An 18,260-nucleotide genomic window follows, 5' to 3' on the forward strand; every position below is an offset into this window, starting at 1 on the left:
ATATCTGATGGTGAACTGTAAATTTGTGAAAATTGCGGCACCATATTTTGGTGATAGTGACTTTAGTAGATATGTCCAAAAAGTGTTCCTGTAGAGGAAGCCTAGTTTCTGATGTGTTTTCTTAATGTTATGCTGGATATGTAGATCAAACTTGAGTTGATTCTCAATAATGGCGCCTAGTAATTTAGTATGAGTAACTATTTCAATGACTGTGTTGTCTGCTGATTGTATTTGAAACTGGTTGGAGTGATTTTTAGGCATCAAAAGAAGGAGATTTGTTGGTTTTTTTTTTTTTGGGGGGGAGGTTAAGAAACAGTTGAGAGTTACTAAGCCAGGATTCAACGAAGGTGAAGGCTTGTTGTGTGATGGAGTATAGTTGAGGAAGTGCTGGAGAGGTGCAGATGACAGTAAAATCGTCAGTGTATTATATGATAATTCCTGGGGATGAGGAGGTGTAAAGGCTGTTTGTAAAGATGTTAAAGAGTAAGAGGCCAAGGATGGAATCCTGTGGAACTCCAGTGTGGGTGTTGAGAAAGGGAGATGTAGTATCTAGCCATATTTACTGCTTGTTGTCTATTGCTTAGACAGCTATGGAACCACTGCAAGGTGACAGGTGTAAGCCCTAGGTCAAACAGTCTGGATAGGAGTAAGTTGTGTGAGATCATCTCAAAAGCTTTGGATAGGTTACAGAATAGAGCTGACCCAAAGTGACTTGTGTCTCAAGCCCTATTTACGGTGTCGGTGAATGATAGGAGGGCTGTGGAGGTACTGTGGTCTGGACAGAAATCAAGTTGGGTGTTGAAAAGCAGGTTGTTTTGTAGTAGGAATTGCATTAGTTGTTGGTAAATGCCTTTCTCCAGGATTTTGGATATGGGGATAGAATAGCTATCCCCCTTTGTGGACAGGAATGATGTGTGACATCTTCCAGATGCTGGGAACTTTAGATTCATATATAGATCTGTTGATAAAGTATGCCGATCGGGTAGGCAATAGAGTCAGCAGCTAATGTAAGATACTCTGGCGGGAGATTATCAGCAAAGGGTAGAGCAAGGTTTAAGTCTTTGCAAGATTCTTTCATAAAACTAGCAGGGATTGGTTGAAGAGAGAAATTGGTTGGAAGATTAGAAAGGGAATATGGGTGCTTTTCAAGGTGGGTGTCAGCAAGTGAGGAGAAGATAGGATTGATGCTAGTAACAAGAGTGGAGGGGGCTGAGTGAGGGTTATGAGAGTTTGAGATTAGGGATGCTATAGATTGAATAAAGTCAGTGTTGAATTCAGTTGCTATTTGTAGGGGTGGGGCATCAGGGCTGGGGGCAATGCTCTTTTTTGGTCCAGGGGTTGAGCAAGGATGAGGATAGAGGACCAGAATTTTGGGGGGTTATTTTTATGCTGTTGTTGGATATGGATATAATACAATTGTTTGTCTTTGTTTACTTGTTTCTTTAGTTAGTTACAGAGTTGTTTTTATAGTAATAGATGTTCCCCATTTTTGGTTTATTTACAGCAGGAGGTTTTTGCATGTTTAAATTAACCAGGGAGCAGTATTGTTTTTAACTCTTTTGTGCACATTGGAGTCAGGGTAACAAGTATATGTAGAAAGATAAGGCCTATATTATATAGTCGAAGTTTCAAAACTTCAAACCTCACATGAGCGAAGTTCGAAACATCGACTATATAATAAAATAAAAGAAAAAACTTACCTTACCACTCTGAGCAGGGGGGCAAGCCCCCCTGCACCCTCCACACACCCCTACTTAAATACACCGACTCCGAGAACACACTTCAGTGCAGAAAGGGAAAATTTCCCATTCTGCATGTGAAAAGTTGTTGACTTTCACCTTCGACCTTTCCGACATTCGATCATATGATGTCAATCATCTATGATTCCAACACTGGAACGGTCGCTCATCTAATATAGACCCAGAAAGATAGTGTTGAAGTATCGAACTGCTTCATCTAGAGGGAGATGTTTCAAGTTAGACCACTTTATATTCCTTAATATTTCATTGAACTTATCTTGGGAAAATTTAGTTTGATTGTGGACAGTTTTTAAGATGTGTTTTTTTGGTTGCTGGGTGGTGGTCCTGATGACATAAGTGGTCACTCAAGTTTTTGGAAAGGGTGCCAGTGGAAGAGAAGTTATCAGGATGTGATACAAGAATCCAGTCTAATATTGATTGTTTGGTATAGTCTTTACTGTATCGAGTGGGTGAGTTAACGATTTGGATATAACCATACAGTTTGATACTATGGGTTGGATTTTGAGAGGAAAATGTAACCCACCCTATATTTACATCACCTAATATGATTGTTTCTTGGTTAATAGTTTGGGAGGCCCAATAAACTACGTGTTCAAAAGTATGTATGTTATGTCCTGGGGGGGGGGGGGTAAAGTACTATTATACAGATAGGTTTGGTCCTATTGAGATTTAGAAATTATATAAGTAACTTAGCATTTGAGAAAGTGTGGATGCATCTAGTAAAAGGTGTGATATTAAAGGTGCTAGGGTAGATTAGAACCACTCCTCCACCTTTCTTCTGGGTTCTATCAAGCTTAGCTATGCAGAAGTTGGGTGGTAAGATTTCTGAATCTTTTATGTGGGAATTTAGCCAGATTTCTGTTAGAGTTAGTATATCCGGTTTATGTTGGTCAATCCTTGCATGGAAGGGGCAATTTTGTTCCGGAGACTTCTTAGGTTTAATGTTATAATATAAAGGTCTTTATGACAGGTCTTAGTGTATAGGTTAGGGTGAGGGCCAGGATTTGTGTGGATGTTTCCACAAAGTTGTAGTTTTGAAATAAGTATGTAGTACATTTTTTCTGGAAGCAGTTGCAAGTGGTTTAAGGAAGGGTTTGGTTTTTGTAGTGGTAAAAAGTTTAGGAGCCGAGTGTTGGGTTACACTATTATGAAACAGCTGGGGGCGATATTAGAGAAACTGTTGGGTTGGGAGAGGTATGTGGGAGTGGAGGTGACTGAGGAGTAAATATTTGTTAGGGTTTTAGTACAGGGTGATGTGGCATATGTGAGGGGAATAATAGTAAAATAATTGTACAGTGTATTACAAACATTGTTGGTTAACAGAGTATGATTATGAGGGTGTGGGTGAGTTAGACAGAGAGGTAGGTTTTTAGTTTATGACATAGTAGTAATGCATATGTGTGGATGTATATGTTTGGAGGTAAGGGAGAATGTAGGGCTTACGCACGTGGTTGATTTCAACTGCAGGAGTAAGTGGTAGGGTACTGTGACGGGTTGTTGGAGTGGTTGGGTGGAGTCTATTAAGTGCAAGTGTAGGAGTAGCGGGATTACCTAGGATCATGGCTAGAGCAAATGAAGAAAAACCAGTGGATATGGCTGTGGCACTGTGAAAAATTAGCTCAGAATGCTGTCCTAGGAATACGCACTGACATCTGTAATTTATCTACATACTTGTTGCCTAGATATATAAGCGGAAGCTAAGGACTGTAGACCTAACTAGTTAGTGAGATGGTTGGGATAAGGGAAGAGTTTAAAAAAAAAACAGGGCAGTCGAATAGTGTAATTCTATGTATGCAGAGGGGATTTGAAAGAGGCCTTGTAAAATATCAGGGAAAAGATTGGGGAGGATGCCAAAAGAAGTGTGTAGAGCTGTATTATTTAATGTACAGTTCAAGAAAAGTTTACAGTAGACTTTCTCTGACAGTGTTTCACAGATTCGTGCAGTCATCCTGAATTTTTTCGAAGACTGTTCTTTCAGGAGTGATAACAAAAATGGGCAAAAGCGTAAATTCCCAGCTAAAGCATTTCTATGTAGAGCTTGTTACAGTGGGGTTTGGGGAATTTCCCCTTTTCCCTAATGAGCAATCCTGGAGGTGCAGCCCCTACGTGGGGGTTTCACAAGGGTTCCCCCCCTACATAAATGTAGATTTTTTTTTTTATATTCAACTTTTTGGAAACTCGAACATATGGTCTCTACCATATGACTTTCAAGTTTCTAAAAACTTGATAATATCTTTATATGGCTGAATGTCTTTTTAATCACATTTTTTGAAGGTGGCGTTAGCTGTTCAAACTGAAAGTTATCAGAAAATGAAGGGTACTGAACTGGGAGGTTTTTGATATGCATATGTATAGTGTTTTACTTAGCATTTTTGTAGTTTTGCTAGTTTAGTGTAGTGCTGTGATTTTAAGTACTTAATACTGAGTGGATCGCTAAAACACTGCTTTTCATATGAGCCATATTTTTATTTGCCTGTATCAAGATTTAGGCTTTTCCCTTTACCCATGATAGTACAAATTGTTTGTTTCTCTACAAACCTTTATTAAATTATCAGTGAAGAGACAGGAACAAACGCATTAAAAAGCAAAGCATTAACATTTTTTCATGCGATTTACACTGCATATATGTTTTATTTCTTAATAACAACTGTTATGCACTCCAACATTACATATATTGTGAAATCCCTGCATTCTCTTAAACCTCACTCCTTCTCCTCTTGAGCATTATTATGGATGTATCATTCCCACTATTTCTATGCAATTTTCCCATTTCTAAAAATCTCACATCCAATTATTTTATCTCTTTAATGCTATTCAATACTTCAATTACAGTTGCTTTACATTTTAATGTCCATTTTCTAATAATTTATTTGACTGTGAACAGAATTTAACTTAATAAGGCCTTACTCTGCCTAGGCCATTCAGATCCTCTGACCCAGCTCAAAATAATCATTTCCTCAGTTACAGCAATTTGCTCCCCTAATATTTCTGACAGAGTTCTCTATAGTATAGTTTAAAATCTGCAAACTCACCATACTCCCAAAAACATGTTCTCCATTTTCTTTTTCTTTCTGATCACACCTCCAGCATTTGCTATCTACCTGAGGAAAAGTCTTTGAAGTCTACTCAGGGTGTAACAATACTTATGTAAATACTTACAAGTAAAAATCCTATGCCTTCTGCACTTTTTTGCATACTTGGGAGGCATGCATATGTCTTTCTATTGCTGCTTTGTAAATTGTTTTTTCAGTCTCTCATCCCAATCTTTTCTAACCTCGTCTGATTGATTCTTAGAGTTATCATGCAGTATTTTATATGCCCTACTAATTATCCCCTTTTTAACAGCAGCCTCTATTCTAGATGCCACTAAAAATGTTACTAGAGCTGGTCTTTCACTTAAGACTCTCCTATCCTTTTCTTTTGTCTATACTCTGATAACAATCCCAGTTAAAGTTAGTTTCTGACATGCAGTGCAACCTTCTACTTCGCCTCATCCTACTCTATTACCTTTCCCTCTCTATTTGTTCCAAATATTATAGTTCCTTTGCCAGTTTTCAACGTTAAATTACAGTCCCATCTTTCCTATTTTCTGTACCCATACTTGCAGTCTTTCCCATTGGCAAAATGTACTTTCTCCATTCCCTTGCTGACTTAGTTCTTAGAATACTTTCTGTAACTTTATGAATATAATGGTTTGTATGGTTATTGTTATCCTCTTAAGGATCTGCATCTTAAATGCTCCCCCACCACATTTCTTGAACTCCCCCTACTTCAAAATCATTTATTTCCACTTTTGATTTATAACTTTCTGCTTGTGTTATATGTATAAGCCTTAACTGTGTAGCTTTAAAATATCCCTTCGAATTATGCAATCCTAAAACACCCTTATTCTAAGGGGACAATTACTGTATCCCCCTTAACTCCTGCCCTCCTCCCCTCCCAAATAAATTCATTCAACTCTTTATAAATTATTGTCCACAACTTTTGCAATGGTTGATAAAATGTGCCTGACCTGTATATAAAACTAAAGGGACTAAAAACACTTTTAATGCTTGTATCTTACTATCAAAATCCATAAACAAAAGCATCTAGTTTCTCAGTTTTTGTATAATATTCTGTTTAGTCTCTTCCCACATATCCTTAGCTGCCATAAATTAATCCTTTTTAATCCATACACCTAAATAGCTCATCTTATCATGTCTCCATAAATATGGGTATTGCTGAACCATTCCATGGGTGGGTACATAATTTACTGCTACAGCCTTTGTTTTATCATCATTAATTTTATATCCCAAAAAAACTTTAAACTGTCTAAAAAATGTTCCACAACACAGTAATGTCCCTTTCTGGATTTATCACCTACAAAATAATATCATCCTCAAATAAAGCTGACTTTTCTTGATTACCTTAACAGTGATATCAATCAAGTTCTAGTACCCACCTAGAAATAATATTCCCTGTTGAAAACTGATTTCTCCCCAAATTGTCTTATGCTTCATAAGAGCAGCTTTTGATAGAATATAAATACATGTCAGCATACTTCCCCTCCCTTGCCAATGGCCCCTTACTACCACAAACCTAACATTGTTGTCTTTTGATTAATCTTCTATCAGTATTGGAGGTACTCCAACAATTAGTATTATTACTCTCTTTTACTTTATTCCAGATTGTTGTGTCTTTCGGCTTTTCCCGGTTAGGGGTTGCCACAGCGGAACTCCGGTCCGCTAAGGATTGGTAATTGATTTTTACATGCCGAGTTACCAGCCCTGACGCACAACCTTTAACGAAGGTACGCCCATTCACACATGTCTCCACGCAGAAGATGATCTAGCTGAGAATCAAACCGGACAGCGTCTTACTGTGAGGCGACAACGCTACCACTGCACCACTATTCAGCTGAAAATGCATCATGAATTCCTTTCTTTGTCAAATTCATATGCTCTTTTCTATCTAAATGCATCTTATGCAATGCTGCTATTTGTATCCTACATTTTTTAATATCATTCAGTACTCCTTCCTTTTTATCTATAAATTCATTCACATTCCAAGATAATATGGACAGAGTTGCCATTATAATAGAAAGCTGTTGCTCCCTTGTAGTATACATGACAGTTCTTTTGAATGTGTAATTCCAACCTTTGCCTTACATGCACACACTTTGTGGCAGGCTGATCCTTTGTATAGCTGTTTCTTCTCATCTCCATTTGAACCCATGTCATATTTTTCAAGACTTTTTTTGCTCTAATGAAACCATCAAATAAAAAAACTAAATACATTTTCAACCCCACATCCCCTATTAATTTAGAATAAACACACAGAACTATGTACATTTTACACAAATGAAGTTTAACCCTTCAGTTTAACCCTACACCAAATCAATGACTGCAGCTAAAAGCATTACCTAATCTAAAATTAAGGTTACCTATGCCAAAGCACATATTACATTGCGTGTTGCCCTCTTATACTAATTGCTGTGTGTACTTTTCTTATTTGTATTCCCCTCCCAGATGTGAAAAACAGGGTGCATTGTTTCATCTAACAAACTTTTAGATCCAAGAAAAAAAGTGTACTGGCTACTGTTAAATAAACTAAATTGTGCACGGTTCTGTTTAAAACATTAAACTATTAAGGCTGTTGAGGAGGCTACTATTTCTTACAGGCTCATAGGTTTATAGGTGTGTACTAGACAAATGACCCTGGAGCCTTTACAAGCCTAGCCCACAGGATTACCCTGGCATCATGCCACCCAACCTTAGTTCCTAGTGCCTCTGTCAAATAGAGCCACTGGAGTGATCAATGGGGTGAATTTTCTATTTCCCATCCACTCATCAAGATTTCTCTTGAAGAGGGCCAGTGAGGTGCTCTGCTTGACATGTATGGGAACTCTATTCCATAGCATGGGCAGTCTCTGGGTTATGAACCTGTCCCTCCAACATGTTCTGTTGATTGTGGAAATGAGGATGTCTCTGGAGATTGTGGTGCAGAGGGATTGGGACTTCTTTAGATGTAGCAGTTCTAACAGTGCTGGGTCAGACATGGCTTTGTAAGTCAAGCAGAGATCGCCTTTAAGTAGGCGATATCAAACCAGGAATAGTTGGTCTGTCCATATAAGACAAGTGTTTAAGGCCTAGGATCCCCTTTGTGAGGTACTTTTACGGCCTCTCCAGTTGTTGCAGGTGTGTAGTGAGGTACATGCCAAATGGGGCATTGTACTCAATGACCGGCCTAATGAGGGAAGATTACAGGGAGACAATGACCTCTTTCTTCCTGGATTCAAAACCCTTAGTAATGAGCTGTGCCACATAAAAGGACTTTCTGACCACAGTGGCAATGTGGTGGTCAAAAAAGAGGTTGTTGTCAACCTGTGTTCCCAGATCTCTTATAACGCCTTCTGTGTTCAGTGGACTACCATCAATGTGGCAATTCAAGGGTTTTTCCCAATGGGGATGAAGACACATTTTTTGGCATTGAGCTTAAGGCCATGGTTCTGACACCAGTCATTGGTCTCATTGAGGCCTTTCTGTAGGATGTCAACATCACTTGGGGAGTTAATAATAGCTCCCAACTTGCAATCATCTGCAAACTTTGTCAGCCAGAGTCCCTTCGTGTTGGCCTGGACTTCAGAGAACAAACAGGAGAGGACCCAGGACCAAACCCTGTGGAACTGCACTCATGACTGGTCGGCAGTCTGACTTGGAGTCAGCTACTTTCACGCTGTGGGTTCTATCTGTGAGCCAGTTTGCAACCCACCTAGTGATATAGGGGTTGATGCCTAGCTTAGTATGTTTTTCTATGATTCCTGAGTGGGGAATGGTATCAAAGGCCTTGGCCAGATCAAGGTAGGCTGTATGAACCACCTTGACTTCATCCACAGCTCTGGTGACTGACTCAAAGAAGTCAACCAAGTTGAGCAGGCATGATCTACCCTTCACAAAACCAAACTAATTGACTTCTTCCAGTTTCACACTTTATTTTTCACTGAACCGTTTGCTAATACACTCTTAAATCTTGCAATTCTCTTTGCAAAGAATGCTCAGAGCTCTCAATGTTGCTTGCACCTGCAGACAGCTTAACAGCAATAAGAAAAAAAAAACTTTGCAGGAATCTCTGGGCATTTCATTTAGAACACAATGTAAAGAGTTTTTCTGGCCAACTGCCTTCAGCAGACCAATTTGCATCTCCCACTGACCACAACTGCTAATAGGAAAAAAGATAACACTGAAGATGCAAAAAGAATCAGCATTCTCTATGATTTTCATCAGTGTCTCATCTTTAGAGCCAATTTGTTTTAAAAAAATGTCTCAGTCGAGACATCCACCCTTGTAAAAACAAAGGAAATGATCTTAATTCTACATATAATAAAATCAGTACCCTTACACTCCACCTCCACCCCAGCAGACAAAATCACGTTACATTAACTTGTTCAGCCGTCTTTATCTTGATACGGTGTTAAGCCTAGATACCTTACAACTAAGAAAAAAGTGTTTTTTTTAATATTTTTAACATGTACAGCAGTCACTGAAGACACCCCCATATCCATACATTTAAATTACCCCTGACTGCAAACTATACAAAACTGCTTTACAATATAATATTCAATTTATACCATGAAATAAATAATATAGATGCAAGAACAAGAATTGTTTTACTTAAAGTTTAGCCTTTAGTGTCCTTATAAATGTAAATGACAAAGTACTGTATATGCTTTAAAATCATCAAAATTCCAGTCTTCCTCAGCCACCTTTTCTTGTAAAACCATTATTTCACAAATGTGACTGATGCTTTGTAGTCTTCCATTTGTTCACTAATTTTAGTACTACAGTTCTTCTCCCTGATGTTATCCAATGACAGTCACCAGATTCTGGTTCAAGTTCAGTGTACTCATAATTCTTCTAGTCAACTCGTGTATTTTTTCTGTCTGTTAAGCATTTTTCTTTGGAACACTGGAAGATATTTCATTGGCAATGTCTCTTGACGTGCTTTGTTGCCAGAAGAAGGAGAAGTAGAGTCCCATTCTGCTTGCTGGCTCACTTTTTGATGGACTTTTTTTTAAATTTCCTCCTTAACCTGTTCTACATCAAAAATGTATTTGATCCTACAGAAAAAAAAAACTATATGCTAAAGACAACTGGATCCAGCAGCTTAAATCTCACACCATTCTCCTGACACTCCGATGCTGGGATAAACTTGTTTCTCTTCAGTCTTGTGTACAGGGAATAATCACTCTCCACAAATAATTTGCTGCCTGAATTTTGTAATACTTTTCCTTTCTGTCCCAGTTTTGTCAGGATCAACTTCTTCTGTTGGTATGATTGCACCTTTACTAATATAGGTCTTAGCTGTTTTCTCATGGACAAGTATGGAGCTTACACAAGATGTGCTCTTCCAATTAATAAATCCTTCTATGGGAAACCAGTTTAGTTATTTGTCCTTTCATAAATTTAATACAGTCTGGTTCCTTCCAATTTCCCTGGTACAGCAAATAAATTCAGGTTTTCCTCTGCATGCTCCATCTTCCAACATTACTATTTTGTGAAGCAGTTCTTCTTAAGAGTTACACCCAGCCAGTCTTTTTTCATTTCAGCCTCTGAATGTTTCAGTTTTACCAGTTCATCTGAATAGCTACAGCTTCTTCTATTGTTTTTTTTCATCCGTTTGTTATTTCAGTCGATACATTATTCAAAGTTTCATTTATTTCACATACGTCTAAGTACATCTGATTTATCTTTACACTACAAAATGGTAAGTCATTTCCTGTATTATAGCTGAAACCTGAACTGCTTTTTGTTGAACAGTTGTAGGATTCCTTCTAGCCAGTGTTTTTTCTTCACCTTTTCTGGCTGATTTTCTTTCTCGTTCTCCAGAATTTTCTTTGCTGCATTCAGTCAAGGTAATTAATAACCAGTGATTGAATTTTACCCTAGTAACAGTTTCAATGGCCCTTGCTTATGAGTTTCTGTTTTCACACTGGGAAAGCTGAAATTAAACTGTTCCTCAGTCTGCAACCATCTTGGCAGTTGTGAGGTGGTGCAGGTCTTGGTGAGAGGTAGCATAGCTCCCCTTTTGGGAGTGCAGTGGTGTGGGTCATAGTCTGTCACTTGGATAGTGAAGGGGGACTTGTCCCAATGCAAAAGTCTATGTTGAGTGCTTATTTATTTAGTATTTGTTGTTGTAGAAGGTGTTAAGTTGTACTGTCTTTTGATGTTGTGTGTAGGCTGTTACAGCTAGGAATTTTTTTTTGCTTTGGCTTTTCTAGTTCAATGCTTTTTAAATGTTCAGCGAGTCTGAACTTGAATTCAGTATGTGTGTGTGTTTCAGAGTGTGTGACTTTGGCTACTTTTTATGGTATGATTTACATTGATTATTTTTGCATTTAGGGATTACACACACACAATCCATTTATTACAGTGAGTGGTTAGAATGTCATTTTTTTTTTGTTTTTACTTACTAGTCATATCAAAATCCCACATGATCGAAAATGCCAATGGCTATTTCTTTGAGATCACAGTACAGCAGGGAATGGGGATTTACCCTTTTCCTGCTGTTGTGCGATCATGGAGTTGGTATATATAAGTAAAGGGAGGGGGGGCAAAGGCCCCCTGCATAAAACATGCTTTTATTTTTTTCTGCTTGTTTTTACTGAGGTGAGGTTCAGTCTTTTGAGATCAATATTATGTGCTTTGGAGATATAGACATTCAGTGTAATGCCACAGATCCATACTTATATATGCATGCATATATATATATATATATATATATATATATATATATATATATATATATATATATATATATAAGTGCATTATATACATACAGACACATCTATGTACATATTTTTTCTGCTTTGCACAATTACACAACTGAATGGTTGCAACAGTTCATTTGTGCACAAAAACACTTATTTGCAAAGATGCAGCTATCTACCTGCCTGGCTTGATGGCAAAGAGGGATGGAGCACAGACCGTGATTCAGTGACCCAGGTTCATGTAGCAGCTTCTACAATGGAGGAGCAGGTTGTGGAAGGAGAAGTGCAGAGAAGTGTAGCCTACTTGTCTCTTTTATCAGGAATATAATGACATAATCATCTTTTTGAGAGATACCAGAGATAGATTGGACCATTTTTTCTAGTTTATAAATAGCACTACTCACTTTCTGAAGTTCACTATGGATGTGCAGTAAGACATGGCTAATTATTTGGATGTTTCTACTGTGAAGGCTAGATTACTTCAAAGACTTGACTCTACACTCAACAGAAAACCCACACATTCCATTTCCTTATTACATTTTGATAGCAGCAGCCCCTTCACCAAAAAAAGTCACTGGTGAAGGGTCAGTGTGTCAGGTTGATTGGTATGGTTAGCAATGACAGCACTTTTCAAGAGAAATGTAACAAATTGTGGGGGATGTTGGAAAGAAGGGGTTACCCTGAATTGTTCTTAAATAATATTTTCAAGGAAGTTGAGAGAAAGAGACATCAGGGATACTTTTCTCCCTTTTAGGTACTATGAACAGTAACTCATGCAGCCCCATGAGTGGAGACCCTGTAGTTTCTGAAAAACAACTTAATTTTTGGAAAGCCCTGGTGTTACCTTACAACTTACAATTTAAAGTGGAGTATTATTTGTGAGAACTGGTGCCTTTTTGGGGTAGAGCATGAGTATTATAACAAAGTGGGCCAAGGTCCAGTAGTTGTTTATAGCAAGGACATTTGTTTTAAACCTCTGTTGGAGAGACACCCTATTGTTAAGTTCAAGGGTGTCATGGTTAAATGTGGCAACTGTTCACAATTTAGGTTCATTCTCAAAGCATCTGATTTACATTTTGAGAGCTTCGGGACTGTTTAACTTGCATGTAGGTACTTGTGACAGCAAAGGAATAGTTTATGTGACAAAGTGTCAGATGTGTCGATGTTTTTATACAGCAAAAACAAAAAGGTCACTGAGGAACAGGACTTACCAACCTCAGTATGACATTTCATGTGGGGACGAGAGGAACTCCTTGTTTAAGCGTATCAAAAATTGCCCCTCTCAATCATTTAAATACATTGCTATTGACCACATCACCCTGGGATCCAGGGGAGGACCATCTGATTAATATTTTGAGTATAAGGAACTTAGGTGGCAAATGAAACACAATGTCACTGTTTTTCCAGGATTGAATGACATGGTATCAGTTAGCAGTGTATTGAAGATGAAAGCTATGCTTGCCATTTAGGGACTAGTGCATTAGTGATATTTAATTTAGATTGTTTTTATCTTGGGCAAATAAGCATGCTTATTTGAGTTGTGTTTTATTTCATACAGATTTTTTTAATCATTCTTTTGTATATCTTTATACTGTTATAAGTGCTGGTGGTCATTTTCTTATGTCATGTTTCTTTAAATCTTGACAATTAAGCTATAATTATGTAAGCCATGTGGATTCTTAGTGCTATAAAAGGGTGAGGTTTCATGGGATGAGTATTCTGAAGAAGTCCATTGTATCTAGGATGAAAGGGCAAGGGCTAAAGTTGTTTTAATGAAGTGAGGTGCTGCGGTCACTGGAGTTCCTTTCTTTAGGTTTTTATAATTCTGTATATTAAGTGGTTAAAGCTAATAGCAAGACTAAATCTTTCTCAGGAGATGCCTTCTTTATTTATGTATGTATGTATGTATGTATTTATTTTTAATTTATTCTTTGTTGACCTGGTTAGTCCCACTAGGCCAGTGGCTTCTTTTCAGGGAGAATCAAGCTGGTATTTATACTACTAGACAAAATCAGGTCAGGGATTCAGGAAACTTCCCAAATTCTTTTTGTCAGGTGCCATGGAATCTTTTATATCCACCTTAGCTACTACCAACTCAATCAAACGGGACATTGGTTTAATATCTAATCTGAAGAACAATATTCTACTCTCAAGTCACACAATGACTGCAGAAATCTTGTTCTGTTTATTGCATCACTGTAAGTCCGTGAACTACAGCTCACTACTATTTTATATAATTCCTTCTTACTTATATTACACAATTTCTGTTGATTTTGTTACCGCTATTTGCTGCTTTACATAATTTATTCACCAGGAACCCTGTTCAGCTGTCCAAGATTTTACCTCTGTGCACTCTTCTTTATAATCTTTAAGCTATTCTGAATTGAACACAATCTCTTTGAAACTACATTAAGAAAACATTTGCAATAAAGCAGCCATTGTTCAGATGTAGCTTTTCTGTCTTAAATAACAAAGAAAAAATAGAAAATTATCCTGACTACTCTCTTTCATATTGCAATATTAAGTCTAATCAGCAAGTAAGCAATAAAAACTGGTGACTTCATCATTTCAAATACCATATCATTTGAACCAGTCATAAATTCAAAGAAAAGGCTGCATCCAAAGTTACTACTGCATGTGGGAAACCTGCAAAAAGAAAACATTTTAGGCTGCACTGGTGGCATAAAAGGATAAAGCCCTGAGTACAGCCCAGGTGACCCAAGTTCAAATAGTAGCAAGATCGCTTAATGGTGCAGACAGACAGGAGAAGTGTGCTGATCCTAAGGGAGAGAAGGGAAATGCACACTTCCCAGTCACACATTCTTGGTCTGACTTCTCTGGTGGAGATCTAAGAAACAACCACCCAGTGCTGCCTGAGGGTGGTTGGGGCATCATGTTGGTGTCAACCACTTGCGAAAGTGAGGAGCAGTTCATCAGTGATGCCCATTACACCTCCCGCCCTGGGAGCGTTACTGAGTGCAGGTAGGATGGATGGGGAATTAGAAAAAAGCAGACCCTGGCAACAGAGTGGTGATGTCCCAGATTCAGAAAGGACCTGGGGGTAGCTTATGGTGAATTCTGAGGAATAAAAAGGAGCCCAAAACTCACACAATGGCCATTTTTCTTTTTGTCATCTCTATTTCATTTTATGTAGGTTTTAGCACATTACTGTGATCAGCATGTAATGCACACTGTTTGAAACAATGTTAGGTGGTGAATGGTAAGGAAGAAAGGCCTAGTCATCTACTTCCCTTCTTCACTTGCATAGGTAACTCCATATAAGGTAGCGTCTGTTCACAGGATAGGTACATGTGTCAGATGTGACTCATGAGTATGGATGGAAGGAAGTAGTGATTACAAAGATATTTAAAATAATCCAGTAGTCAGTATGGTTGCTTGATTCAAAGGCAATTATTCTGTGAATGTAGTAAATGTTTACCTGATACAGTCTTTTGCTGATCTTCCAGTGTTATCTTCTTTGACTTCTGTTTCCCTTCCTTTGATTTCTGCTTCCCTTCCTTTGTTACATCTGTCCTGGGGTTCTGTGGTTTGGATACCTTTTGTCTTTTAGCTGGTATCTCTCCAGTAGTTTGGAGGGCTGTTTCTTCTTTTGTCGCTTTCTTCTTCCTTGGTTGTTTCCCAGAAGAGTTTGTGGATAAAAAATTAAGTGGGAGGGCTAAAATTAAAAGTGATGGAAGGTTGGAAAGACGGGTTTCAGGAAAAATATATATTTTAAAATGTCTTACTATACTCTCAATGGAAACAGAAAATACAGCTTATCACTTTATTTTTATGAATAAATACTAACAATTATGCAGTCATTGTACTGTTTTACTAATCTAAATGAAGGTAAATGGTAAAAATTATATCACATCAAGGCACCTTTGGTTATTACTCTAATGCACTGCTGAGCTGGACAAACTGTTTTTATTTCTTATGAAGTGACATCTTACATCTGATATTCTAGGGAAGCAAACTGAACATTATATCAGCTCCAGTACAGTACAATGAAACAGTAATAGAACATAAATCTCAGGGGAAAACAGCAGATGCATTTTTATTGTCCCCCATTAAATAGGCCTTAGGTAAGATTTATTTTCTCCACCAGTAACACTATCACAGTATTCTGAAAGATCTCATCAAAGACAATAATGCATCCTGCTGGTTCCTGCCATGATAACACTTCAGCTGCTTAACTGCAACTAACTTTATTTTCAACAAGTTACCCCCGAGCAAGCAGTCACAACCTAACTTTAGTGTCAACAAGTTACCCCCGAGCAAGCAGTCACAACGATATTGGAAAAGAAATACAGGCAAAGGCACCCAGATATAGAAAATTTCCCAATACAAAAAAATAAAACCACAAGGGTGGAACATAAGACAAAAGATTAGTAAAGCAGAAGTTAAAAAGTAGAAGTTGAAGTTATGGAATACCTGCGAAGTGAAGGATTTAGTGTAGAAAGTCTAGCACAGCTTACATCACAGCATGATGGAACAAAAGAGTCCTCCGAGTAAGGAGAAACAGAAGAAATATGGACATGGGGAAAAAAAAGATTTAATATGGTGCAATATTTATGCAAAGGAGAAAGCTCAAATAATTAATACAAAAAGAGCAACATCACAGGTTTCTGAAGAGAAATACAAGCAAAGGCATCTAGATATAGACAAGTTTACAATGCCAAAAATAAGAAAACAAAGAGGGAAAGTAGAAAGGAGGATTAGTAATGGAGAAGTTAATGTAGAAAAATCTAACTCTGATAAACACAGCAGGATAGAATAATGAATCCCCATATTAAGGAGAAACCAGTGGAGTAGGAAACATCTGATCAGTTGCTATATGCATACACTTTGGAGCCTTCAGCAGGAAAGCAGTATAAAAGTTCAACTGGAGTTGCACAGCAAGGGACAAAATAGGAAACTGTGGCAACTCTGACACAGTCAATGTTGTGGATTGGCCAGTGAGTTACCATATGAAAGAGCAAGGGATGACACAGGATGAAACTGATAACAATATTGCACAAGAGTGTGCTCTGGAAGTTTTTGTAGAATGCCCACAGGAAATGGAGAACAAAGAATGTACCCCCAGTTTAGAAGAAATGATCTAAAGGAAAAGTTGCTTGATTTGATAGAGATGGATAGACATATTAAGATCAATGAAAGAAACAGACTATAGAAAGTCAATAACACCCAAAATCCTATTAGTCTGATAAAACAAACACAGTAATCAGGATTGTTCACAGAAATGCATGCAATATAACAGGTCTATATTAAATAAGCGAACGCTTAAAAAAGCGAATGCTTATTCCTTGACCCTAGTTCAGCAAACGCTGAAAATGCCAAACACTCGGAAGAGCGATTTTTTCCCCAGGGAAAAAAATCGCTGTTCCACAAAACAAATAATAAAAAAAAAAAAAAAAAAAAAAACAAACTTAAAACAGTATTTAATGTGGAGGGCTGTGCCCCCCCACTTAAATATACCAACTCCAAGATCGCACCACAGTGGAGGAAAAGTACAGTTTTGTACCTACCATAAATGTAGATGTGCGAGTGCTAATACAGCTGCAGTAATAACATATGGGTTCTCTGTCCTCGGTCCTCGAATATCAAAGTCTTGGTCCGCGTCGGTTGTTGTCGCATTTGACTGACATCAGTGAGGCAAGGTACAAATGCGCATGACCGACGCCATATCCTCAGTCTTTTCTTGCCCCAGATGTCAGAAGACCCAAAGGAAGGTCAAAACATAAATATATTTATAGACATGCAAACAAACAACCAACCACAGTAGTTGCACTAAATATACCATATATACAATATACACAATATTTACAACCCAGGTTAGGTCCTAACCACCTTTACCAAGAGGGGAAGGAGGGAGGAAATTGTACTGCAGCTGTGGATCTTGAACATCTACATTTATGGTAGGTACAAAACTGTACTATGTTCTTCATCTCACATTGCTGCAGTCCTTACATATGGGTAGAATCCCAAAGCAGAGGTAAAGGGAGGATGGCACTAGGTGGAACTGGGATGAGCCAGAATGCCCTGCAACACAGCAGTAGCAAAACCAGCCCTGGATTTGGAATAAAGGCAGGTGGTAGTGATAATGCCTAGAGAAAGTATGTACTGACCTCCAAGTGGCTGCCTCCAAAATATCTTTGGTTGCCACCCCTCTGAAAGGCTGTAGAGGTAGCTGTGGCCCTGGTGGAATGAGGCCTGATCCCAGCCGGAATCTTTTCCATGATGGGAATAACAGAAAGCAATGCAAAACCCAATCCATTTTGAAATAGTCTGTTTTGACACTGGCTTCCCTTGAGAACTCCTACAGCAAAGGAAACAAATAACTGTTCTGATTTCCTAAACCCTTTAGTTCTATCCAAATAATATCGTAACTGTCTGTGGATGTCTAAAGTGTGCAAAATCTTTCCCTTTATTTTGAGGATTTGCATAAAAGGTAGGCAAATGAATAGTTTGGTTTAAAGCTACCCTGGATACCACTTTAGGCATAAAGGATGGATTGGTTGAAGAAACCCTATCCTGATGGAAAATGAGAAAGGCTGCACAGCCATGAGGGCCTGTAATTCAGAAACCCTTCTTGCAGAGGTAATGGCCAGAAGGAAGGCTGTTTCCATGATAAATATTTCAACTCAGTAGAGGCAGCTGGCTCAAAGGGAGGCAATGTGAGTTTCTCCAACACAAAATTAAGATCCCAAGCAGGCACTGGTTGTTTCCTTGGTGGTCTTATATTCTTAGCCCTC

The 18,260-nt window shown here is 38.2% G+C and overlaps 1 protein-coding gene across 1 annotated transcript in view; it reads right to left on the bottom strand.

Moving 5' to 3' along the window:
* LOC122814953 (lens epithelium-derived growth factor-like) overlaps positions 1–18,260 on the bottom strand; it is a 668,706-nt gene that overhangs the window by 341,983 nt on the left and 308,463 nt on the right. Inside the window, exon 6 of the mRNA XM_044087212.1 lies at positions 14,945–15,181. Within this exon, the coding sequence (XP_043943147.1) occupies positions 14,945–15,181 (237 nt within the window). The remainder of the gene's footprint in view (positions 1–14,944; positions 15,182–18,260) is intronic.

The sequence above is a fragment of the Protopterus annectens genome, chromosome 11.part0 (genome assembly GCF_019279795.1).
Source record: "Protopterus annectens isolate FY-2018-M chromosome 11.part0, PAN1.0, whole genome shotgun sequence".
Classification (NCBI taxonomy): domain Eukaryota; kingdom Metazoa; phylum Chordata; order Ceratodontiformes; family Protopteridae; genus Protopterus; species Protopterus annectens.